We start from the raw sequence: 27,449 nt of genomic DNA on the forward strand, positions 1-27,449 counted from the left end.
CAATCGGAAAAAATAAACCTTAACTGTTTGTATTTTCACACAAATCATGATCTTTTTCTAAACCCATCTATACAAAAAATAAATACTACCGGTAACATAAATAATAAGAATAAATAAATGAAATACATTTCTATTCAATGACATTTAAAAAAAAATGTATGTGTAAGTCTGATATGATCCTCCCCTCCTCCAACTATTCACTACACATGACCGATGCAGAAGTGCAGAAACGTGTCAACACATGAAAAGTCACGACTATATTTCACAAAATCCTATAAAACGGCTTTTCTTTCTGAATCTATATTTTATTCAAACTGACCAGCCAGACTGCATCTCCAGTCATAAAAATGCTTTTGAATCCAGGCAGTACATGGGTTGGTCAGTCTGGTCTTACAATCTCGGCCAACTGCTGTACCAGTAGCTGGTGTTTCGCTCCTTCCCTCCCCCTCCTTCCTGCTCCTGAACAGCTGGGTCCACTGTTTCATTCACACTTTGTTTTTTATCCATTTGTATGTCACTTATAATGTCCTGGACATTTTTTTTTTTTTTTTGCCTGTCCCATTTGGTTCTTTAGCCATCAGAATTGTTGTCTGAAGACCAACAAGGATACCCAATGGATTTACTTTGCCAAATGGATCATCGTGGCATTGCCGTATTGGTCCATTTGGTCGATCTTTGTTTTTATTATTTATTTTATTTTATTTTCAGATGTTACAGACGGGACAGACATGAGTGAGGGATAGGAAAGGAAGAAAGAAAGAGGAAGGAAAGGAAAAACAGAAGGGGAGAGAGACAGTGAGACGGGGGGAGAAAAAAAATCTCCTGGATCACCTGTTGAGAGAAAAATAGAAAACAAGCAAAAACAACAAAGCAACATACTAAACACAACACCATCGCATTAATCTAGCTAAGTGTAAACAGCAGTAAATACTAAATATTCAATGTTGTTGTGCAGCATGCAGGACAGATGTGCTTCGAAGTAGCGGCCAAGAAAGGTGTAATTTGGGTCTACGAGCAGTGAACACCCGTGTGCATACCTGTGTGGATCAGCGCGCTTGTATTCCAAAGGTTTCTCCATGTAACGATCTGCTAGGGAGTGTGGGGGGGCCACAGCCCCGTCCTCCAGGGTGTGAAGCGGGTATGGAGGAGATCAAAACTCCAGACATCCAGAGGCCCCCAGAACACAAGAGACCATGGAAGACCAACAGAGGGGCAGCCGCGCCACTGTTCCAGTAAGAGCTGAGGAGAGTCCCAGATGAGGGTTCACTCAGCAGCCGCGGAGCAGAAGCCAGGGGGAGTTGCAGTGACGCGCCCATGAGCTCCGCCGGCCCCCAGCTGTGCCTGAGTGACCGAGCCCCAGGCCGAGAGGCCGGGGGCACCCCACCTCCGAAGGGGCCCGAGCGAGCCCCAGGCTCCAGGCCCCGATAAGCGGCCGCCAAGGAGTGAGCCGGTGTGTACCTGGACACCCACCCCCAGACACAAAGAACCACCAACGCACCAACACCTGAGGGAGTCCGCCACCGGCAGGGGAAGTGGTGGTGGGTGGAGATAGGCCTCCAAACCTTGGAGGGCCTGAGGTGTCCCCAGAGAGGTGGCGTCTGATACCCAACCTGACATATAGACACAGACATACAGGCACACACAGACACAAACATTCATTCCCACCCTCATGCTCTCATGTGCACTTACTCCACACTCAACCAACGTGGAGACAGACATAAAGAGACGCTGTACACACGATCACACTCCCCAAGCGTACTCTACAAACCGGGTCTAGGTACCCTTGCCCCTGGAGGGGGGAACTGCACCCAGACCCAGGTGGTGTTACCCTTTTCCCTGCGGTGGGGAGAGGCAGACCACCCCGACTCCGTAGCAGCAGGGAGGCCCCACACCCCAGACCGCAGTCGGACGGCCAACTCCTCCTAGCCCTCCCGCTCCAGCAGGCCGCAGAGAACGGGGGTGGGAGAAGACTCCAAACCTCCCTCCACCCGCTCATTGTAGTGTTGATGCATGTGTGTTCTAAGGTGCAATTAAAACCCAGGAGGGCATGGAGCTACCTGCCAGAGAGAGGCAGGTAAGCGCATAGTCCCTCCTGATAGCCCTTAATGTCTAAGTGTATTTAAAATTGAGAGGTGGGCAACGACGCCAGGGGTGAGGTGTACACCCTGATGGTAATTTGGACTCCGTGATTGTTCCCACCCCCAAGATCCTAAATGTATGTGTAATGAGAGTGTGAATAATGTGAATGTCTAAGTTGTGGGATAAAATTGAGGCAGAGGCAGCCAGCAGGGGACAGAAGGGGGGGGTAGCCTCCTCTGCACCCTGGTGACATACCCCTACTCCAAGGCCCTGCATGTGTGGGTGGTTGTGGTGGAGCGGGAAGAGGGAGGCAGCTGGAGATGGGGAGGGAAGGAAGGGAGGGGCAGGTAACCCCTCCCTGGGGCCAGCTCCCCCGCTGACCCCAGTAGGCACTCCCATACTCCGCGACCCGCCAGGGAAAGGGGGCCCAGGCCCAACCAGACCGGGCCCCAGTGCAGCAGCGCCCCCCGGCCCCACAGAGCCCGGGACAGTCCACCCAACCCCACCACAGAGAAAACTGCACCCACCCCACCATCCACTCATCTTCCAGACTACATAAGACAGTAAACGCCCAGGCTGAGATCTTCCTCCACCTCTCCTGTATCTCCCCCTCCTGCAGAGAGAGTTCCTGAAGAGAGGAGAGCTCCTGCAAGATGTGACCATCTCCCCCACCAGTTGAAGAGCCCCCCAGGTGGCTCGACGCACCGGCGGCACCCTGCTCCAGGGCTGGGCCCCCATGCACCCACCCGCCCACAACCCCGGCAACACACCAACCAGGACCCAAGCCCCCAAGGCCCGGCCCGGGCCCCAGCCCAGAGACGGAGCACCCCCAGAACCTCACGCCCATCCCGGACCCACCCAGGGCCAGCCAGGCTACCAGGTCAGTAACCCACGTCCATCAGCACAGACCCTCCCCTAGCCCCGCTGCACGCAGCCGCGAGGAAACAGTCACCTGAGAGCCAACAGAGCCCCCAACCGGACATGACCGCTACCCCGGGTTGAGCCCCCCAAGGAAGTTGCCTCCGGGGAACGCCCCGACGCCCTAAGCCTGTCCCTACCCCCACACCAATCACAACAGTGAAGGCGGGACCAAACTATGACCCCCCACCCCCACTAGGTGATGGAGCTGATAAAAGGAGCCCAGAGCAATTGATCTGATGTGGTCCTGGACATTAAGAAAGTCTGACATGCCTTCGTCCTCTGTGCGCTCAAGGTGCTTAACTAAACGTGAGACTAACTGACTGCGCGTTTTATTAATCACAAACTCTTTTCCTGGTCCTGAGATTTGAAGTACATCACATAATTTAATCAGCTGCTCTAAAGTCAGTTGATACAGTGTTCCTTTAATCTCCAGCTGTAGCTTTTCTAATTCAGACTCCATGTTGTCAGAGGAGTTAGCACAAGCAGTTAACTGAGATATTATCAGACTTAGTTGAATTTTACTGCCCCCTAGTGGTCACTTTTTCACTTCAGGCTACAAACACCAATGTAGGTCTAGCGATGCCTCTGCTGCTTTGCTATGCTCCTTTCTGATGCCTGGGTCGTCTGGGGGGGATGACCAACGAGAGGGTTTCTCTTACAGGTCAGGGATGGTCCTCAAATCAATCATCCCAGTGGTGCCTCCAAATGTTGTGCCCTTAAACAGGGGAAATAGTGAGGAGAGGTGAAAGAATGGCACCGACACGCAGCTCTCACTTTCACTCGTCTGTATTGAGTTTTAGAAGCAATACAACCAAAACAATATTCTTATGGATGCACTCAGTCTCAGGACAACTGTATCCAAACTAAGTCACTATTGTTCTCTGTATGAGCTTATCAGAATACGTTAGATAAGATTAACTTTAACATTAGACAAAAACATCTTTTTAACTCGCAGCTGTTAGCTGACACAGTCACTAACTTTCCACATCAACTAAATCATACTTAAAGTACTGTCTGTCGTTCAGTAGTTAACCCTATCCGGTTGTTCAGTGATGACGCGATGAATCCTACTTCCGGGCCTAAAGTAGTCTGCGTTTAATATGGCTTTTGTGTTGTTAACATGTTTGATGTTTTGTATTTTCTTTTATTTGATCTCAAAAAGCTCCTAAAACAGTCAGTGATCACTGTTGACCTCCCTCGGCTTTTATTACTTCTAATCATTTATTTAAGCTCAGTTTTTAAAACCTTAGGATGTAGCTACAGCCCAGCCCATGCAGCAGTATACAGTGGGGCAAAAAAGTATTTAGTCAGCCACCGATTGTGCAAGTTCCCCCACCTAAAATGATGACAGAGGTCAGTAATTTGCACCAGAGGTACACTTCAACTGTGAGAGACAGAATGTGAAAAAAAAATCCATGAATCCACATGGTAGGATTTGTAAAGAATTTATTCGTAAATCAGGGTGGAAAATAAGTATTTGGTCAATAACAAAAATACAACTCAATACTTTGTAACATAACCTTTGTTGGCAATAACAGAGGTCAAACGTTTACTATAGGTCTTTACCAGGTTTGCACACACAGTAGCTGGTATTTTGGCCCATTCCTCCATGCAGATCTTCTCGAGAGCAGTGATGTTTTGGGGCTGTCGCCGAGCAACACGGACTTTCAACTCCCGCCACAGATTTTCTATGGGGTTGAGGTCTGGAGACTGGCTAGGCCACTCCAGGACTTTCAAATGCTTCTTACGGAGCCACTCCTTTGTTGCCCGGGCGGTGTGTTTTGGATCATTGTCATGTTGGAAGACCCAGCCTCGTTTCATCTTCAAAGTTCTCACTGATGGAAGGAGGTTTTGGCTCAAAATCTCACGATACATGGCCCCATTCATTCTGTCCTTAACACGGATCAGTCGTCCTGTCCCCTTGGCAGAAAAACAGCCCCATAGCATGATGTTTCCACCCCCATGCTTCACAGTAGGTATGGTGTTCTTGGGATGCAACTCAGTATTCTTCTTCCTCCAAACACGACAAGTTGAGTTTATACCAAAAAGTTCTACTTTGGTTTCATCTGACCACATGACATTCTCCCAATCCTCTGCTGTATCATCCATGTGCTCTCTGGCAAACTTCAGACGGGCCTGGACATGCACTGGCTTCAGCAGCGGAACACGTCTGGCACTGCGGGATTTGATTCCCTGCCGTTGTAGTGTGTTACTGATGGTGACCTTTGTTACTTTGGTCCGTGCTCTCTGCAGGTCATTCACCAGGTCCCCCCATGTGGTTCTGGGATCTTTGCTCACCGTTCTCATGATCATTTTGACCCCACGGGATGAGATCTTGCGTGGAGCCCCAGATCGAGGGAGATTATCAGTGGTCTTGTATGTCTTCCATTTTCTGATGATTGCTCCTACAGTTGGTTTTTTCACACCAAGCTGCTTGCCTATTGTAGATTCACTCTTCCCAGTCTGGTGCAGGTCTACAATACTTTTCCTGGTGTCCTTCGAAAGCTCTCTGGTCTTGGCCATGGCGGAGTTTGGAGTCTGACTGTTTGAGGCTGTGGACAGGTGTCTTTTATACAGATGATGAGTTCAAACAGGTGCCATTCATACAGGTAACGAGTGGGGGGCAGAAAAGCTTCTTACAGAAGACGTTACAGGTCTGTGAGAGCCAGAGATTTTCCTTGTTTGAGGTGACCAAATACTTATTTTCCACCCTGATTTACGAATAAATTCTTTACAAATCCTACCATGTGGATTCATGGATTTTTTTTTCACATTCTGTCTCTCACAGTTGAAGTGTACCTCTGGTGCAAATTACTGACCTCTGTCATCATTTTAAGTGGGGGAACTTGCACAATCGGTGGCTGACTAAATACTTTTTTGCCCCACTGTATGAATGACTAACCTCGTATTGTGGATGGATTATCTCAGTTGTTCTCCTGGCTGAAGTTTGGTCCTTTTACAGCATCCTGCCATGCGATTACATTTGTTCCTGACCACCGAGAACACTCACGGTAACTTTTATCGAGTGGAAAAAAAAGTTAGCTTGTTTATATTATGCTAACATAGCTGTGTCGCTAGCGGTCACGTAGCACATCATTATATACCAGCTAGCCAAACTTCAGTAACCCTACAAATGTCACTGCTGTTTAGTTTTGTCTTCATTTATGCTGGAAGTGATAACAGAGCTATACGTTTTAATTTGTTTCCAAAACCCCACAGTCAGGACATGCTATATTGTATTTAGATGGAAGCTAGCGAGCTAACTCCCTGCTAACTTCTAACTCCGTTAAATGTCATAAATTCCGTTTTCATGGATGCCTGGATGTTAAACTCAATTGTTACACCTGGTAGAGCAGAACGCTGATCATTTTATTAAAGATGAAAGACTTTAGACAGTTTTTCAACTCTCAGTAATGCCATAGTGATCGTTTGATATATGGACCTGCAGCAGAGTTTAGACCCAGACACGGCTAGTGACGTCAGACTGAACAATCGGATACAGACAGTAACTGAAAAATCATGACACAACGTGACGGAGTACTAGCGAAAACTAGCATACACAGCAACGGCGTTTAACTGGAACTTCTCAGGAAAAACAGTGCACAATTCACCTCTTTCGTTGCAATGAACAATGATAATGGCTAATAATCAACAGTAACACACATTTGTACAGTTCTGTGCATGGCAGTTAACTTAAACAGGGGAAATAGTGAGGAGAGGCGAAAGAATGGCACGGACATGCAGCTCTCGCTCTCACTCGTCTGTATTGAGTGAAGAATAGTGATGTGTCGGTCGGAAACGAAATGGCTCTTTGAAGTGAGCGAAGCGAGGCGTGGTTTTTTTTTTTTTGTTTCTCTCACCCTTTCTCTTTCTCGCACTTTTTTTCGCTTCACTACGCACGTGGGAGGGGTGGGGTAGTTACACTCGCAGTGGCACAGGAACAGAGCGGGAGGGAGAGAGAGGGAAAGACAGCCAGGGGCAACAATGAGTTGCAACACATTTTCAGTTGCAGATGATAAATGATTCAGAAAGTGTATTCATGCAGTGAATCCTATGTATGCAATTCCAATCAGGAAAACACTCTCCCAAAAAATCATCCCAGGCCTATATGACAGAGAATGTACATTTTCTTTTTGTTTTGCATATTTTAATTTAAATTGACTTCTGTTGTGGTTTGCAGTGTTTTCTGTTGTTTCACTTTAAATTTGTTTAAAAGGAAAAAGCTGAAAATTTAAATAGTTATTAGTTGAAATGTAAATAGTTGTTTTTTGTATTTTATGATTTATTTATTACATTTTATGTGGAGTGAATAAATAGAAGTATATTTACGGTGGCCCCTACAGACAAAGCACCCTGCAAACCTGCAAAACACATTGCTAGTGTTAACTGATATTCCAAAACAACTTTCTAAATCCTTTATCATCCGCAGCTGAAAATAATTGTGGATGATTACTATACCTTTTGAATGTGCCAATGTTGTCTCTTGTTGTTGTCCTTGGCTCTCTTTCTCTCTCTGCTTTGTCTCTAGGGGCCACCATATATATTTATATATAAACATATATAAATAAAACCATTGTTTTTATTACATTAGTAATTCCTTTTGTGTATAATTTTATATCGTTGTTAATAATAACAACAATATTAAAGCAACAAAACAACCTGAAGAGCCGGTTGGGAGCCGAAAGAGCCGGCTCTCTAAAAAGAGCCGGAATTCCCATCACTAGTGAAGAAGGAGGCGCGCGAACCCATCTACTGGAGCCCTGAGGCATTACCAATGGATCGACGCACAATCAGCCCAGGCAAAACGTTCACTACTTATCTCCCTCTATATTCCCACTGTATATTCTATTCAAAAACACAGTCAAAACAACAAATAACACAATAATAAAGGCATGACACGAAATGTAAGGAACAGAGATGTACAAACTAATCAAATTTATGATCCACCACACAAAGTTAAACTGACAATCTAACAAATGACTTTATCTCACAGTGGGTAAATCCAGGGAATTTCCTTGTTATTGTTAACAAGTTAATATGAATTAAAAGAAGGAAAAATCTCCAGCTTCAAATGGACAACACTTATGACATTTGCTCTTACATTGTGTTCAATGAGGCAAAAATGTTGACTGACAGGAGGCGTGACAGGGAATGTTGGCAGAAAAAACACACAAGGATTAATTAACACTAAAACAAACACACACACCTGACTATGACTGGAACTTAGTCTTAGTCACGTCTTTCACATCCCTCAAGGTAAAGTCACCTTTTTTTGTCTCTATGCATGCAATGGGGATAAATAGAGAGTCCAGAGAAGTACAGAGCTGCTTTATCAGGACTGTTTAACACTTTATAGACATTACATTGCATAAAGAAAACACTTTACTTTGCTTAACCTGTAAAACATGTGCCAAGTCACATCTATAATCTTTGATGTTTTTATAGAAGAGATTTAACTGTCAGCACTTCTCATTTATGTCCCTTTGTTTATATGATTTGAGGCCTGCTCCTATGGCTCTGGGTCAGTAAATATCAGCTGTTATATATATATTAGCAGTAAAGTGAAACACGATTCATATATTACTATCACAGGGGTCACAAGGGGACAGGGCGTAAAGCCTATCCCAGCTCGATAAACTAAACAGGTCACAGTTACAAAGATGCGTGTCTAGGATCGGTGAGAAGAGTAAAGAGAGCACACAGCCAATCAGGAGATTCAAACCAAGAACCTGTGAAAGGTGAACTTTCCCTTTAAACCCTCCTGTCGTGCCCCTTACTTTAGTGTTCTCAGTCAAAATTTGCTGCTCTGTTTTAACTCCCCTAAAATGAGCACAAACGTTTTTTTCTCTCGCAGTAGCTCCCTTGGAGGTATCGCCAGTCTCCTGCACTAGTAGTCAAATTAAAAACGGTAGCACTCTTGGTGAGAAGCTTGTCTTATGCTGAAATACCAGCATAAGTTATTGTAGGACATACCCTATATTTGCCTATTCAAATGTGAAGATGGCTGCAGCCAACAGTTACAGCACCAATGTAAAACAGTCTATTCAATAATCTTTTTTTTTAATGTCCACGTGGGCAAAAACTCTAGCTTTGGGGGCACGCGGAGGATTTTCAGTCAGGAAAATAAACCTCAACTGTTTGTATTTTAACACAAGTCATGATCTTTTTCTAAATCCATCTATACAAAAATAAACAACTAAATATTAATTGAAATAATGAGAATAAATAAATGAAATACATTTCTTGAAATTAATAAAAGAAAATTATGTGTAACTCTGATATGATCCTCCCTTCCTCCACTTCTATATGAAGGCTTTCTGCTTTGTGAATTTGGACATAATTCACTACACATGACTGATGCAGAAGTACAGAAACACGTATCAACACATGAAAAGTCACGACTATTTTATACAATACAATGAAACTGACCAACCAGATTGCATCTCCAGCTGCTTTGGAAGAGTCACAGCAGCTAAAAAAGCTTTTGATTCCAGGCAGTACACAGGTTGGTCAGTCTGGTCTTACAATCTCAGTTAACTGCTCTGTCTACCAATAGCTGCGATCGCTCCTCTGGTATTCCTGCCAATTCCTTTCTGTGCCCCGCTCATGTATTGAGCCATATTGCATGTCAATCTTGTTGATTAAGCTGTTATGATGCATGACAGGAGCTTCCGTGTGGTACTGAGGCAGGTTATTGGCCAGTAGCTGGATGTGACCACTCCCTTCCCCCTTTCTGCCATTCTATTTTGTCTTGCCATGACGCTTGTCACATGCATTTGCTTTCATGCTTTAAGTCCATGTCTAGTGGAAGTGGCAAATCTGTGCTGTTGAATTAATTTAACCTTGATACAAGTGCCTTTCCAAATCGAAGGTAAAACTGGAGGCAGCCACGCATTTCCAAAAAGCCACCATACATCAGACACTTTTTTCTGGGTTTTGTGGTGGAATGATGGGCACTTTTCCATCTGTGTAGTCTTTTGTGATTTTTAAGTTGTAAGGTCAGTTTGATATAACAGCATCAATAACAGTATAACAGTGTTTTTAGGTATTTACAATTGGCATTTACTGTTCCTACATCAGTGGTGCCATGGGGGAAAACAAAACAATCAGTTACATTTAGTTGTGAACAAAAGTTCATTTTTTGGTGAATCAAAGCATGTTTGGGGCCTAGTAAAATCACTTGATGAAGCGAAATGATTTTGGATGATGTGTCAGAATTGGATAGAAATCACAAAGGAGATTACAGCTATAGTTAGTATATTTACTGGGGAAATGAGGATTTGATGATCAGGTTTCTGAGGTGTTTGTCAACGTCTGAGAGAGTGCCTGGTGTTTTTTCATCTCCTCCTTTTCCTTGATCCACTTGGTTTCCTGGTAACTCTTACTCAGCTGCCACTCATCAATGACATTCAACGTGCTTGCATTTAAGCCAAGACTTGGTCATCTCTTCTTTGCCAGTCTATCAGGCACCTATGATGAAAACATGGCCTCAGTTTGTTGTGATTCAGTTGTTCCTGATTGTGTACTTAACTCATCTTAATGATGGTCAATTGAAGCTTTCTGAACCATTGAAGCTTTTCAACATAGTCATCTTTGGTGGCATCTGGTGGCCAAAAATATGAAGAGGAGCATGAATCTTGCATGTGAGTTGTCTGAACTGTAAGCTACGGGGATGGAAGCTGACAAGATGGCTGCAGTTAATAAAGTACAGCACAAAACAGGACGTGACACCACAGCTAGAAACAAAGGGACACCCTCATGACAGCCGAATAACCGCTGTCGAAACTGTGGAGGCAGCTATCCTCATGAGCAAGGCTGCCCAGCTAAAGGCAAAATCTGTAATGCTTGTGGCAAATTCAATCATTTTGCAAAGCAATGTTGCTCAAAGAGACACACTGTGGAAAGAAGTATAAGAAAAACTAACAGACAGCACTGCACATGTGGAGACAGGGCACACGTCCAGCAGTGATGACGCTTATGTATATTTGGTGAACACAGCTCAACATCCTAAACTCCCACATATTGAAGTCAGAGTAATGGGCACCCAGATACCGGTGCTAATCGATTCTGGGGCCACTGCTAACTGCTTAACTGAAGCTACCTACAACAAACTGACACCACGTCCTACGTTAACATCTACAGACATCAAGATTTACCCACACCACTCATCTACGTCTCTCCCTGTGTGTGGTGCATTCAGGTGCAGTGTGGAAAAACAAGACAAAACAGTTAGGTGTTCCTTCTTTGTCATTAGAGGAGACAGTTTCAATATTTTAAGTTTTGAAACCTCAAAAGCCTTAGGACTCCTTCATATTGTCACTGCGGTCTCTTCTCAGTCTCAACGTTCTGTTGCAGACAAGCTAGTAGAACAACACCGAGAACTTTCCCAGGGAATTGGGAAAGATTTTCAAGTGAAACTGCACATAAACACAGATGTAAAATCAACCTGTCAACCACACAGACGTGTTCCCTTTCATTTACGTCAGAAAGTGGAGGACGAACTTCAGAAATTAGAAGCTGATGACATTATTGAAAAGGTTACAGGTTTCACTCATTGTAACACTGCCAAAACCAAAGAACCCAGACGAAGTACGGATATGTGTGGACATGAGACAAGCAAACACTGCAATCGAACGAGAACAACATGTCACGCCCACGATTGATGATGTAATCCATGAGCTAAATGGATCTACAGTGTACTCAAAACTTGATCTCAGGGCAGGATACCACCAACTTGAACTACACCCTGACAGCCGCTACATTACGACGTTCACTACTCATCTGGGACTTCGGAGATATAAAAGACTGAGCTTTGGAGTTTCTTCTGCAGCTGAAGTGTTCCAAAATGTTATTCATCAGACACTGCAAGGACTGGAGTCAAAAATCTCAGTGATGACATTATAGTCTTTGGCAGGGACCGGGCTGACCATGACAACAATCTTACAGCTCTCTTCAAGCGACTATCAGAGTCAGGTCTTACTCTGAATTGAGAGAATTTAATAAAACAAAACTTGAGTTTTTTGGTTTCATCTTCTCTGCAGGTGGCGTTTCAGCAGATCCTAAAAAGGTTGCAGCAGTTCAACACGCTCCCAACCCAAAAACACCTGCTGACATCAAAAGTCTCCCTGGCATGGCCAATTACTGCTCGAGGTTCATCAGGGACTTCTCATCGATCTCTGAGCCACTGCGCAGGCTCACACACAAGGACACCCCTTGGACATGGGGTCAGGACCAGGAAACTGCATTGCAGGCACTCAAGGTCAGTCTCACAAGCGACACAACGATGTCCTACTTCTATCCCAGCAGACAGACTGAACTGATTGTTGATGCTAGTCCAGCTGGACTGGGCGCCATTCTGAAACGGGGATGAAGCACATTATTGCATATGCAAGCCGAGCACTGAGTGATGTGGAAACGAGATACTCACAAACTGAGAAAGAAGCACTCGCCATTGTGTGGAGTTGCAAACATTTCCATGTGTACGTTTATGTACATCCATTCACACTGGTGACCGATCACAAGGCACTCGAAATCATCTGGAATAACCAAGGTCAAAACAACCTGCCAGAATAGAAAGATGGGGACTGAGACTTCAACCATATAGCTGAGTGGAGGGAGTATGATGTGCAATGGATTTCGTTAAATCAGCTGAAACTACTGTTTCCATAATGTGTCAAAAATGATGTATCACCCCATGTGTTTACCTATGTTCTGCGATCACTGCACATCCTACTTGATATTAACCGTGGGCTTGGTTGTGTGATGCCAAATCATCCACAAATACCCTCAGATTAGAATTAGCCAGCGATGCCTCCTGTGGGTCAGGTCTGGATGAACAGATTTCAGAAATGGCTGCAATAAAATCCTGTCGTTTACCATCTGCTGCTGTGGGAGTAGTGATGCTGGTACGTCTTTTAAATGTGACATTTGACATCATTTCAGCTGTGACAACTTCTGGTCTCTGTTGTCATGCACTCATCTCCACAATAATTTGTTCGTAGATTCATTCATCTCCCTGTGGATTTTCCTGAATTAAAATGAAAGCAGAGAAGAAATCGCTTGATAAATCCCATCCTCATTGCCAAAATTGTTGTGGAAAAATAATATGAGCACCAAAGCCCAACAGATTTTCTGAGATTCATGAAAGAAGTTAAAACCTTTGCAAAGGGATCAACACAGCACGAACAGGGTTTGTACCAACATTAATAAAAGGTAGCTCCTTTATAGCCCTCGTGTGGATACGGTCTTTCTCTGTTCAGCAGTTAGCAAGAAATTCAGACTATCATGTAGGCACCAGCTCAATAACGTATTGTGTCATGACCTTGAGCAAAGCTTACGGTCAGTTGTTTTCTCATCTTCATACACTGTCTTTGTACAAAAAAGTTACAATTACATATTGATGGTGCACAGAGGTTAGATGAGGTGAAGCACTAATTTTCCATCACCGAGGTAACACTAAAAGCCTGTTGTTGGCCTGACTGAATCTCCAGTGCTGCCACCTGCTGGTGATATGCTGTCAAAGTGCTTAACTTAAGTGATGACGTTCACACAGCAGTCACTGTAACTACCTGACTAACAGTAATAACCTTATAGAAATAAGATGATGTAAACTACACACACACACACACACACACACACACACACACACACACACACACACACACAAGAGAAGTGTAAAAATGAATAGGAACATGAAGACGCCTGAAAAATGTCAAGGACTCAGACACTAACTTAGAAACTAATTTTAATAAGAAAAGGCTTAAAAAGGATAGAATACGTAAAATAATCAGTTTCAGTTCAATTCATTTTTTTAATAGATGGAAAATTATTAATATTGATGTAATGTTGATAGAATATGAAGCTCAGTGATATGTTTTGTTTATGTTTGACCTATTCATGTATTATAAGTTGTAAAATATAACTTTGTTATATGGTCGACTGCTGGAGTGATTCGGTTTCAGTTTTACCCATGGTTTCAATTTAATGACTTTTTCTGCTCTATTACTAGAATCAGAGGACTTACTGAAAAGCTGTTATACTCTAAAAGACAACAATGGGACAGAGGTGTGTCTTTTTTCTTCAACAGTGGGCCTTTTATTACTCACAAAAAAAAATGTTTTAATAATAATGTATTTATGCCATCTGAGTCAGCCTGCAGCAGCACAGAGACAAAAAGGATAAACAGGTCTGATGTCACACATATTTCCTGCCTGTTCTTCCTGTTTTCATTCGGTTTCAATAACACCTCCAAGATTAACAAGATTTCTAAAAATGCATTACACAGGCTGCATCACATGTTTTCAATATGTGGAAAAACTAATGATTAGATATCTTACTGAAACAGTGTGATGATTAACTGTTAGCAGCAAGGCTCCAATCATTGTAGGCTTTATTTTTAATCAACATACAGGTATGGAAGTTGACAAGACGGCTACAGTTAATAAAGTTAACTGCAAGTTAACAAAATACTCCAGCAACATAACATGGCAGCTCTGTGGAGCACTAGTGGCATCTACCATCAGCACTTTAAATTAGCAATTGGCAGTCCTTCATACCCATCTGCTGATAAGCACGCCCTCCTCATAAAATGCCAGGGGTGTTTCCACACTTTCCAAAAAAGACCATTAATCGTATAAACATGTATATATTATATTTATAATTAAAACTATCATCCAAAACTGTCCATAACCCTAAATATAAACCATATAACTCTACAATGAGACTTAGAAAACCCCAAGCATCTCTCCATCTCAACTTCCTCCTTTGTCTCTCCTGGAACCTTTAAATAGTTCAGAGACCCAGGGACAAAAACTACAGTTCAATAAAGCATTTGCATTTTAACCAATGCCCCCTGGTGGCCACATTTATTAATGAACCAGCAACACTATTCCTTAAATTCAATATAACGCAGGTGAAGCAAAATTGAACATGATGCACACAGACTAAGTGACTATCAAAATAAAACTGGAAGCCACACACTGAGACGCAGACTGACAAAATACAGGAAAGAGGAGGAAGGAGACAGACATGACTAGGAAGACACAGAACAAGGGTGAGAGAGCCAGGGACCCAGAGAGCCGGGGACACAGAGAGCCGGGGACACAGAGAGCCGGGGACACAGAGAGCCGGGGATGCAGAGAGCCGGGACGCAGAGAGCCGGGGATGCAGAGAGCCGGGACGCAGAGAGCCGGGGACGCAGAGAGCCGGGGACTGGGGAATTTGAAAGGTAAATAAACATGCAGACAAGACTGACTAGGGAACGCAGGAAGAGATGCAGGGAGAAGAAGAAGATAAGAAAGGGAACTGACTAAACTAAAACAGTAGACTTTAAACTAACATTTGATACAAAAATGTGTATATATAAATTTATATCAGTTTATGGAGAACATGATTCAAGAAATCATGCACCAATGCCCATGAGTACCATTCACAGAGAGTTGGGGAATGGCTGCAATCACAGCATTGTAAGATGGTGACAGATGTACCCTTAGGCCCCCTCCTCGATTCAGAGATGATATTTCCCTTTTCACGTAAATGACCTCCTTGACTCTGCGATCAAACCAGCGTTCCTCCCTGTCCAGGATTTGTACATCCTTATCATTGAAAGAGTGTCCACTGGCCTATAGGTGTGAATAGACTTCAGTCCTGGCCTGACGAGGTAGTTCTTCTGTGTTGTGCCATCCACTTCGCCAGAGGTTGTTTGGTTTCCCCGATGTATAATAGATCATATATATAATATATCATAGAAATCCTCCTGGCACTCAACAGCACTATGGCACTATGTTATAAAATATGCAAAAACTGGTCCACCTCTAGGATCCAGTCCCCTAGATTTCATCTGAGACAGCTGCACTCACCTCCTTTAAACATGCATTATAAACAGCAAAGTGTTTTCTTTACCTCTATCACTGATACAATATCTGTTGTGCTAAAACAACCCAGCATGTGTGGAGGGGAGTAGGTGGAGCTGGATAACATGCAGTGACTGTTTTCAAATATGAACTCTGAAGGCATGGACGTGCACGCTCCGGTCCGTTGATTCTTCATGTTTCCAGTGATTGGCCAAATGGAAAAAGAAAAAAATCCACCTCAGCGTAAACTGTACATTCAAGTCATTTATTTCAGTGCAACTGTAAAACTGCAAACACACACAGCATGTAATTAAATAAATAACATGTGCTGCACAGAGGTGTGCAGGACTGTATTTAGCAGCCAGCCGTCATCTCTGGTCAGACTGGATCGGCTGTTTGGAAGGCGTCATTGTTGACTTCAGTGCGGAGTAGATGACCCCTGGCTCTGGTGAAGGATCTGAACAAAAACACACAGATTAAAGAAACTTTTAAATTTCAGGTGATAAAAACTTCTGGGACACATCAAAAAAATAACTGCACACGCAACATTTTCCACAAAGAAAACATCCACTGAAGTGTAACAGAGCCGGGACACTTTTAGTCTTGTACTCACATAAATCCTCACAAAGATCAAGACAATATATTCATTTTTTCACTGACTTTGGATTTGATAAAGTAGATCAAATTAACCCTTTAAAGAGACTCAGATTCGTTAGCTTTGACTCAAATGAACTTTTTCATAGGCCCAGGCTGCTGGGGGTTTCCCATGATGCACTGAGAGTGACTTATTCACTCACTATGTGTGTATAAACCTCTCTGCACTTAATTATCAGTTATTATTAATCTCTGACTTTCTTCCACAGCGTGTCTTTTTTCCTGTCTCCCTCCCCTCTCCTCCAGGCAGTCACCAGAGGGTTGATCTGATATCCTCGTGTTGGTGTTGTTCCCAGACCATCATGAAAATGTTGTTCCAGGATCAACATTGCAAGTGACCAATCAGAATGTTATGACGTCATACTTTTGCGACTTCGGGAAAAACCGGCGTAAAACAAAAAACTGTACTTAAGCTGCGTGAAACCGCCTCTGTCCGCCGATCAACAGACCCTGACCCTAACCATAACCCTTTAATAAACAGTAAGTAGAATTGATATTGTCCTTGCAACATTGGAATTTCATAAATGCACGAATGGCTTGGCGCGCAAAAGAATAACGTCACAACAATGTGATTGGTCACTTCCAATGTTGAACCTGGAACAACATTTTCATGATGGTCTGGGAACAACACCAACACGAGGATATCAGATCATCCGTCACCAGAGATGGTCGCCCCTGCCAAAGCCTGCTTCTCGTGGAGGTTACTTCCTGTTAAAAGGGAGTTTTTCCTCCCCACTGTCTAAAAATGCTTTTTTTTTATAGAGGTTGTGTGGTTGTTGCTGTTTTCTCTGTGTTATCCTTGGGGGGTTTATATTGCAATATAAAACATCCTGAGGTGACTGTTGTTGTGATTCAGCACTATATAGGTAAAACTTAATTGAAATTACATTATAGAGCTCACAGTTGAATCTGACAGGACAGTAAACTGGCTTAAATAATGGAGGAATCTCATCACTTTGTACATTTCACACTCTACTTTTAGAGCAGAATGTCAATAATAAACTGTTGCTTATTTCTAAGATTCATTTTCAGTCTAAGAATATAAAACTATTACAGTTACTATTACACTCTGTGTCATAAATGCAGTTATAACATCTGTACCAAATCAAGCCCTTGAAAATTCAGCGGAGCACTTTAGGGACGTGTTGGATTCACATCATCAATGTACAGCAGCTGTGTGATGCTATCATCTCTATATGGATGAGAACCTCAGAGGAATGTTGTTGAGCACCATGCTGAGTCTGTGAAGGATTAAGACAGTTCTGACGGCAATAGTGGTAGCAAGGTGTACCTAATAAAGTGGCCAGTATGTGCACAGCATAAAAATAAACGAGTCACAAAATGATATGAGCCAGTAGGTGGCAGCAGAGGAACTCAAATTTGCTCAACAAAAGACTTTTTTTCATCTGACCTTTGACCTTTTTCCTGACACTAATAATGAGTCTGGCCCAAGCTGGGCCCCCTTCAGCAGGCTCATGTCAGAGATTTCTGGCTCCTCAGTCTTGTTCCCTTTAGGACATTTGTTCTTGCAGGATTCTTCTCCTTTAATAAAGTCAGGCCTGGATCAGGTGACCCTGAACCCTGCCTCAGTTACGTTGGAATCAGTCTAGGCTGCTGGGGGGCTTCCCATGGTGCACTGGGGATTTCTTCTTAATCACACCTCTCTGTATTTAATCATTAGTCATTATTAATATTATTAATCTCTGGCTCTCTTCCACGATGTGTCTTTGTCCAGTCTCCCTCCCCTCACAGCCAACCACTCGCAGCAGATGGCCGCCCCTCCCTGAGCCTGCTTCTGTCTGACATTACTTCCTGTTTACAAGAAGTTTATTTTTGTATTATAGTGGGATTCTGGTGATTCTGATTCAGGATTGTGTCACTTCACTGTTGACACAATCCTGTTTTTTTTTTACTATTTATTTTTGAAATGTTATTGACATATTCTTATTATCATTACAGGACAGTCTGGGTGATGTGATACCAATACATGCATTTCCTTTATTGATATGTCAGCTTGTTCATTATTAATTTACTGTGTGTAACTTTGATTTTCCTTTTTTAAATATTTATATCTTTATGAGTCGACTGTTTCTTTGAGGCAGAAAAAACATTTAACAACTTATAAAATTTGAAGTCCTTTCACTTTGATTTATTTTCCTAAGAACATGAACATTAATCATTCAGGAACTGAAGATGTGTCAGCAGCAGCTGGTGACTTTTTTCTGTTCCCCAAAAAACCCTTCAGTGATAATCTTTCACCGATCATCCGCCTGTTTGTAAATACTTGGTATCCATAGAATTTCTAAACGTCCTGTTTCACCAATCCTACCTTTATCTGAATGAAACTTATTTAATGCTGTTTTATGAAGAGACATAAGCATACCATGCACCACCCACTTGTCCCTGTTGTGTCCATGTGGGGCTCGTGCTTTAAATGCAGTAAGTGTGCGCACTTCTTATTAGAGAAATGATTTTATGCGACTAAACATGCTGCAACTGCTCCTGCTGCCTCTCTTACTGGGACATTTCACATCAGCAGTAAATTATCTGCAGTCTGTTAATGTTTATCTCTGATAGTGGAATCAGAGGAAAGCAGCTCGCTTAGCTCTGTCCAAAGTACCAAATCTACCTGCTCACACTGGCCACACTTGTTGAAAACTTGTATGAATATTTGTTTAATCTGTACAAAAACCTAAGTGCAAAAAACATTTTTGGTTTGGTTATAAAATATTCCCTCCACACACTTCCCTAACACTCGATCCAACTTAAGCTCACACAGGATAGAGCTCTACAAACTAAACAGGTCCCCAGTCCAGTGTAAAAACTGCACACAGCCAACCAGGAGATTCAAACCCAGAGCCTGTGAGGTGTCATTAAAGGCATAATGTCTTCAGATCTACAGTACAAAGCAGGGTTAAGGGCTGAAGAGCAGGTTATGGTCAGCCTAAGAGATCAGCAGGTTAAAACTGCCACCAGATCGCTGCAGGATCCCGCTGAGTTCAGAGCACAGATAACACGATGATCTAAAATCTCTGTCTTTCCCAGATGAGCATCAGGAAGTTTGTTATAAGCGTCTTTATATTTTCCCTTTTCATCCTGTTGGCTGAAGGTTAAAACCATTTTATTGTTCCATAAACCTTACAACAGTGATATGATCCTACCTGCTGAGCTCATAAATAAGCCTCTGATTTATGTTTTATAAAATCAAAATGTGCTTTTTTGTGTTGTGTCCCAGCAGATGAAAGTATAAATTAATAGATTCATAGTTTATAATAATTCTATGAGAAATATTTAAATTTTCCAGTATCTTAAAAACGGTTCATGATCCTGAGAGATGTGTGCTCGTACACTGTCCTCCTTTTTTCTACCTTTCTTTCTTGGCTTTGAACAAACATTAGCTCTACTTTCAGTAAGTGAATAAATGATTGTGTTTTTTTAATGGTTCGTTAGGCTGTGGTTATGTTTGCTCCTCCTGAGCACTCAGAGGTGTAAGACACTCACACGTTCATATAGTATGTCATACTTACTGTGGGTCACGCTCTGCTGCTTCGTCTGCAGCAGCTCTGCTACTTTCAGTATTTGTGTTAAACCTCAACATTTTCCTCATGTTACAGTTTGAGTCTCTCCTGTCTGCTTTGTGGAGCTCTACAGTGGAGATGCTGTCACTGCATCATCATCTTTTCACAGTGTTTATCACAGTGCCAGCAGCAGGATGAATCTGACCCCATTCTTCTGTTGCATTTAGGGTTTGATTAGGTTTTACAGTGTGGAGGGATCAAAGTGATCCGACTTCCTCCTCCTCTGTACAAACAGCATCTGTGCACTTAAACCAGATCCTGCAGAAGATCAGCGAGTATGAATGAGGAGCAGCTGTACCTCTGTGCCTGCTGTTTTTCCTGATGGCGATTTCTCCATAACTGACTTCGCTTGTTATGTGCATCGAAGAGTAACCTGCAGCTGGATCGCACACTGAAAAAACAAGATAGAAGTCACGTGAGGGAAAATGTGGACTTTTCATGAGTAGGGCTGCACATAAAGTCACAGCACATCCTCTCTTCAACCTGGAGTGACTTTTTTTAGCACCTCTGCTGAGTTTAGTGCTCGAAACAGGAAGCTTAATGAGTGCAGAGCTACTCACATCTGCCAAGCCCGTTTAACACTTTGCAAACTTAACGTAACCCAAATAAAACACTTTGCTAACCTGTGAAAGCTGTTTCAAAGAAAAATTGACTTTTAAGGTGAGTGTAGCTGCCTCCACCGATATTCACCTCATATTGGACAGATGTGAGTTTTTGCCATGACTTCTTGGCCTCATTTGGCCCAATTAACACTGGTCAGTCCTACAACGGAGTGAAAGTATATGCAGGGAAACTCTGAGGAAGAATGACCCAGTTTAAAAATCTGAATGAAAATACTGCTGCTTTATTATCAGTGCACAAAGTCTGAAAGCTCAAAGCCCCATGAGTCAAAAGGTTTGAACCACTTAAAGACACCTTCACCACATCAGAAGGAGTTCCTGACTTTATAGTAAAAGTGAGAACACAGAAAAAGTTTGTGCTCACTCCGAGAGTCCGGTGGACACACTTCTGTTTTTTTCTTGCACACAAACAAGAGGGTGAATGTGAAGGGGTCTGAATCCTGTTGTCTGCATTGAACATGCACAACTGTGTTTGTGACCCACACCCGCTTTCACACCTTGGCTCATGTGATTAGGTAGAGGATCATCAGGGGGTCCTTTTGTCCCAAAATTCCTGCAGGCTTAAATCTGGGACTCTCCACCATTTGACTCTTAGAACTGAAGAAGCTTCTTGGATGAGAGGTGAAACGTCTTCAAGCAGCTTAAAGAAGTCCAGACACTTTTCTTTCCAAGCTCCTTAGACAACTGTGTTGTTACCATCATTAGACGGGACCAGCTTCCTAAATATCAGATTATCCAAGGTTACACTTTCAGTTCCCACCAAAGGATGCAGAAGTGGATCAGAAAGAACGTGAGCATCACCACGTGCTTATCCAGACTTTCTTCTTGTTTCTGTAGCACAGATATGCCACAGATCTGCTTCACTCAGCAGCTGTTTGTGTTACAGCTCTGTCTGAGGAGGAAAATCATCATGGACGCATTATCTGTTTTTGAAACTGGCAGCTGCACTCAAGATATAACTTGGAAGGAAAGCTCATCTTGAAGTGGATCAATTGTGTTTTTCTTTATTTCCTGACATAGATCTTGTTCCAGCCATGGATAACCACATTAAACATTTCTAATAATGTGGTCAGGAGGGAGCGAGAATGAACTGAGGGCCTGCACCAAGACTCCATATCAAATAAAGAAGGATTATTTTGAGATGTGAAGCATGCTAAAGCTACTCAAGCAGAGTCAAAAGATAAAAAATATGGACCTGGAAATGTTAAGATTCTAAGATTCCTTGTTTGGAAAGTTGGAAAGTCTCCAAGCACCTGGAAAAGTGAGGCTGATGTTCAGTGGACTGAAGATTTGAAAAGATCAACCATCATATTAACAACCATCATAACGTAGTCGTGCACTTCAGTTTAGTGCTTAGCTTAGTTGCTGATCCAGAACACCAACATATGGAGCAGATTTCATCACAAATGCATCCAACACATGTTCAAAAACAATCAACCCCAGAAAACCTCCTGTGGAAACATCAGAACACCTTCAAAGATTTTTGAGTTTGTCGTTCCGGGAATTTTTCATACCTTTGGTCCCGTTTGCTCCATTTTGCTCGTCTGCTGCTGCTCGTTTCGCCGATGAGTAGGTGGCAGCCGTTGAGAGATCTTTTTCTGTAAAGTCAATTTGAAACGTTGGCATTTGTGTCATTTGTGTCAATTAAAATGTCAAGTGGAGGAAAGATTGTGTTTGATAAAAAGCTGGATGACTCTGACATACATTTCTTCAAATAACATTTGAATAAAAAAAGTGTTTCCCCATTTTTTAAATCAGAAAAACAGGAAACTGAAGTGCAGCAGAGCTTCTTTGTTGTTGTTGCTCTTCTAGTATGCTGACGTGCAGAAACATGGATATCTGGCCGCAAACTAACGTACGCCAAGGGCTAACAGTACTGAAATGTTGAACTGATGGAAGAAAAAAAATCAGGACACCTGCAGTTACTTTCTAACGGAAGCACCAGGCTTTCGTCTGAAACCCCAAACATGAACCTTGTGGAACTTTTTAGGAAACATTGCACGTTTTAAAGCTTATCTTGCAGGAAACTCGGCGTACCTCTCGTCCTGTTTGAGGCTGTTCTTCTCACCGACGAGTAAGTTGCAGTTGCAGCTGCTGGGGGATCTTTCTCTGCATAAATCAAGTCAGATTTTCCTCTGAGAACAGATAACTGTCACTGCTGCTGCTTCAGCATTTGAAATAATGATATTAATAAATCAGCAATCAGTGAGAAGGGAAAACTGCAGTCGGGATGAATCTGATATAAAACTGTATTTCTTTCTTTCTCTGAGTCTTCCAGTGAAACAACATGTAAAAAAAATGGGGGGTTTAACACAAGATAAGATAACTTTACCTAATCTGACACAGGGAGGAGTCGCCTGTTTCAACAGCACAAGAGTCAGAAGGACCCTCAGCCTCTTAGTAGGTGGGCCAAAAAAAAAAAAAAAATGGGGCAACTTTCTTGTAATTGTGTTTACCAGACTTTCAGAAAACTTGACCTCTGACCTTGATTTTAAAATCAAGGTTCCTGAGATTTCAATTGATCCCAGATTTTTTTAGATGTATCTATGGTATCAACTTAATATTAATCACTTTGTCAGAATCTGACAAGCACTCTTTTAATCCCAGAGGAAATTATGTGGCTATGCTTGCTCCAAGGCAGTAAAGAACAGTAGCTAACCAAACTAAATTAAAGAAAACAACATATTACAAAGTTACAAAATATAACAAAGTAGCTCTAATTATAAATATACTGGTAAATGACACATGATTGAGTGTAATGTAATAATATATTTTTGCGTTCTCGTGTTCACACAGTTGGATGTCCACACTGCCTGCTGGTCTGACGGTGTGACAAAAATAAAGATATATTTAAAGTAATGTGTAACATATACACTTAAAGCCATGTCACAAAGATTTGTTATATGTTCAGTGCAGTGGAAATGATAGCATATATACACATGATAAAATAGTAGCATGAGGACCTGCAGTTCACCCTAAAAGTATCACCAGTGTCTGAACGAGCACATGTTGGAGATTCTCTTCAAAAAAACCCAAAACACGAAACTTGAGTAACGTTTTGAAGAAACGTTGGATCATCAAAGAATCTAGATATTATCTAACAGGAAATGTTTCCTACCACTCGTCCTGTTTGACTCATACTGCTGGTTCGATACAGTTCTTCTCACTGGTGAGTAGGTAGCGGTGGCTGCTGCAGGATCTCTTTCTGCAAAAATGAGATGAAAAAGATTTTCCACTGATAACTGTACTGTAACTGCCGATGTTTCGATGTTTGGAGCACTAATATTCATAATCATCTAATGATGATTAAAATGCAAAGTGGAGGAAAGACTAAAGTCAGCATTACGGTGGGTGATCTTTGTGAGACCTGCGGTAAAACATGTAAAAGAAAAAAAACTTTTTTTCTTCTCTTCTTTCAGTCAGAAAACAGGAAACTGGACGGCGGCGAAGCTTCTGTTCACTTCGATAGACTCTGACCACAAAATCTCAAGTGCAGCATCACAGTTCACCCAGAGCAAAACAAAACATTTAGTGTAAACTATATTAAAAGCACGTAACTGAACATGAAATGCAGAAGCACAAAATGTTGCAGAACTGCAGTGTTTCACTATAAATATGGTAATTTAACTGTTTAAAAACAAGTGCTCACAAAGATAGAAGTGCAAAAACAACATCCTGTGCATCATGTGACTGTTATTAAAGGAACAGTTCACCCCATGGTCACACCTACATGTGTGATTATGTTTATCCACTTCAGTTACTTCAGTGTGAGTTTCCCACTGGGTGAGATATCAGCGTCAGTGTAACAGGACTGACTTTCACCCACTTTATACCACTCAGAGAAAAACACTGTAGATTGTGTTATTTTGTCACTTTAAGCTGGTTTTATACAGAAACATTAAATGTGAGCAGAATGTGTGTCTCACCTTCAGGTTTCCTCCAGACACATCTTCTCACCAGTACAACCAGTACAACCAGCAGCAGCAGCCCAAATATGGAGGAAACTGACAGCACCGCGAAGAAGGAAACAGTAGAAAGAGAGGAGAGGTGGAGGGAGGCAGTCGAGGCTGATGGAGGAGGAGAGGTAGAAGAACCTGAAACTAAAGAGAAACACAAGTCTTTGTGGTCACTTTGAGTCTCTTTGGGTCTGAAATCTGCAAAAGAAACAGAAGCTTCACCTGTGACAGTGATCCAGCTGGATGGAGACTCTCCATGACCGCTGATGTCACACTTGTAGAGGCCTTCATCAGACCTGGAAACATGCTGGATGGTCATGTGACCCGTAGTGTCATTCCCAATGAAGACACCATCTTTATAGAAAGCAGCTGGGAGGTTGGAGGGAGTGGTCTTTGTTTTACAGAGCAGAGTGACGTCATCTCCCTCCATCACAGGGAGGACAGGACTCTGCAGGATCACTGATCCACCTCAACACAGAGACAAACTACAGCATTTCATCCATTTACACACAGCTTCATCAACACTAACTCCACACACTCAGCTTACCAGTGGCTGTCAGGTTAACCATGTTACTGATGGGACCCTCTCTGGACTCACACCAGTAAACTCCACTGTCCCATGGGAGAACAGTGATGTTACAGGAAGAACCAGCTGGTTTTCCCCACTCCTTACATTCAGCTCCAGTGTCTCTGCTTGTGTTTCTCCTCAGAGTCCATCCAGCAGAGCTGTCGTCCTCCTCACAGCTCAGAGACACAAAGGCTCCTTCAAAGAACAGAGAGTTGCTGGGACTCACAGTCAGACGAGCTGTGAGAGATTATAGATTTTTTGAATGAACAGAAAAAAATAATTTTAAAACATCCCGATCTTTGTTGTGGTGCAGGGTCAAAGACAGATAGAACATCTGAATCCAGTTTAAGCAACATATGCTTGAGTCTAAAAGTTAATCTGAAGCTAAAACAGTGCACATTATTTTATTAAACTGTAGTGACTTATGTACTGGAACATTTCTTTATTTGAGTAATGGTATCAGTTTCAACATCAAATTCTTAGCAAGCACGAAGAGTGTATTTCCCCAAATTTTCCTCTGTTTTTAATTGCACGCATTTTCCTGACCGCTGCAGACTTTTTAATGTAAAAATTACTCAGAAAGGGAAAAATACAGATGTCAAATCTATTTTCTGTGAAGAAAAACTTTGATACATTTAACATCTCTAGGATTTCAAATTATGAGTTCACTCACCTCCATAGGTTATGCAGCTCAGCACCGAGAAGAGAAGTAAGCCGCAATCTGAAATTTGGAAGAAAAAAAAAATTCAAATCACTTAACTTAAACTGGTGACTACCAGCTAAAATTAATCTGGACATGAAACCTGGACTGAAAATTGAATAAGTGACAATTAAATGAGTTGATATATTTAAAGGCTTGGCAGGTGTCACTCTTTGCAACATAGATACACACAGAGATACAAACGGGGGGAGTCTTTGCTTAAAAATGCAGCTTATACCACAAAATGTAGCTTACCAAGACCTGTGACCACAGAGCACATGTATGACTGGTAATCATCAGTAAGATTGGTAAAAAAGGACAACAATAAGATAATAGTGTGATTTGCAGGAGACGGTGAAGTAGACGTTTAAACACTGCTGCGGTTTGTCTGCAGCAAAAACCTGAAAATCTGAACTCTAAAGAGTTTAAAGAAGTAAAAGCTTGAATCTGGTGAAACCTTTAGTTAAAGAGAAGCAGCAGCTGTTCCAGCTCAGTAAAGTGCACGGATTAACCACTGATATAATTAAAGCAGAATCCTGTGCAATTCATTCCTCTCTGTAGCTGCAAACATCTCTGTGTCCCAGATCCACTGCGCTCCAACAAGATCAACATTTGCACATTTTACATTCAGTACATGTGGTACTTACAGAGCAGCCACAGAAGCGATGTGTGTCCCATTCTTCTGCACAGTGTTGTGTGATTAAGGTGTTTTTTTGTTTCATCACAGCAGTTAAACACACCTCCTTCCTCTTGACTTCAGCGGCTCTGTGGTTTCTATTCTGCAGTTCCAGGAAAAAGGCGTTCAATGTTTTTTAGTTCTTAGTTTTATAGCTTTGGTACGAACACAAGGCCTCGGTAGATCACAGAGAGACACTGAGTGGGATTAACACCACACAAACCCTGCAGAGTAGAGGCTAGAAAACAGATCTGCTCTACTCAGGGATCTACATAGTAAAGCCTGCATGCATGTTTTTAAAATGAGGGAACGTTATCATTAACCAGGTTAAGATGGTAACTGCTTTACTGCACATATTGCATGTGATGAATAGCAGATATCAAATAAATAGTAAAAAACAAGATGCATTCAAGTGTCAGAGAGAAATGACAAACAAAAATTATGAAATTCACCTGAAGTGACGTGAATGCGACATTAGAGTCGAAAGTATAAAGCAGGGCGGGTTTTGAACCGGTGGCTCATATGAACACACACAAAAAAAAAGAACTGGGGCAAAGCGGAGGGGCGTTTAAAAACATAAGGGAGGGGGTGCAGCGGAGCAGAAAGGGTTAAATGTGGCTATGAGCTGGAGAGCACATCAGAGGAGATGGCAGGGATGCAAAGAGGGAAAACTGTGTGTGATGAAGTTTTAAATTAACACAGAGAAACAAGTGTGTGCAAGAGCTGAATTTACTGGATTTTAGCAGCAGCAGCTGAGGGGAGAAGGAGGTGAACTATAAACTGTATGTATCTGTGGTCAGATGGTTAGTGGGACGGCTTCCTCTCATCCCTTGCAATTAATTTTCA

The 27,449-nt window shown here is 42.4% G+C and overlaps 2 protein-coding genes across 2 annotated transcripts in view; both read right to left on the reverse strand.

Moving 5' to 3' along the window:
* The window catches only part of LOC308409181 (phospholipid transfer protein-like), a gene marked incomplete at both ends in the record, with an annotated part of 36,427 nt that extends 22,456 nt beyond the window's left edge, over nucleotides 1–13,971 (reverse strand). The window contains one exon of the mRNA XM_080901752.1: nucleotides 13,968–13,971. Coding sequence (XP_080757878.1) covers nucleotides 13,968–13,971 — 4 coding nt within the window. The remainder of the gene's footprint in view (nucleotides 1–13,967) is intronic.
* A 2,248-nt stretch (nucleotides 13,972–16,219) lies between these two features.
* On the reverse strand, nucleotides 16,220–26,690 carry LOC308406613 (uncharacterized protein; the record flags this gene model as incomplete). Its single annotated transcript, XM_080897693.1, has 9 exons — nucleotides 26,575–26,690; nucleotides 25,901–25,948; nucleotides 25,207–25,464; nucleotides 24,882–25,127; nucleotides 24,630–24,803; nucleotides 23,822–23,908; nucleotides 22,218–22,301; nucleotides 20,382–20,474; nucleotides 16,220–16,308 (listed from the first exon to the last, which is right to left on the reverse strand). The coding sequence occupies exons 1-9, from the start codon at nucleotides 26,603–26,605 to the stop codon at nucleotides 16,220–16,222; spliced, it is 1,110 nt and encodes a 369-aa protein (XP_080753819.1). The 5' UTR covers nucleotides 26,606–26,690.
* Between the last annotated feature and the right edge of the window lie 759 nt (nucleotides 26,691–27,449).

The sequence above is a fragment of the Rhamphochromis sp. 'chilingali' genome (assembly GCF_963969265.1).
Source record: "Rhamphochromis sp. 'chilingali' genome assembly, chromosome: 1".
Classification (NCBI taxonomy): Eukaryota; Metazoa; Chordata; class Actinopteri; order Cichliformes; family Cichlidae; genus Rhamphochromis; species Rhamphochromis sp. 'chilingali'.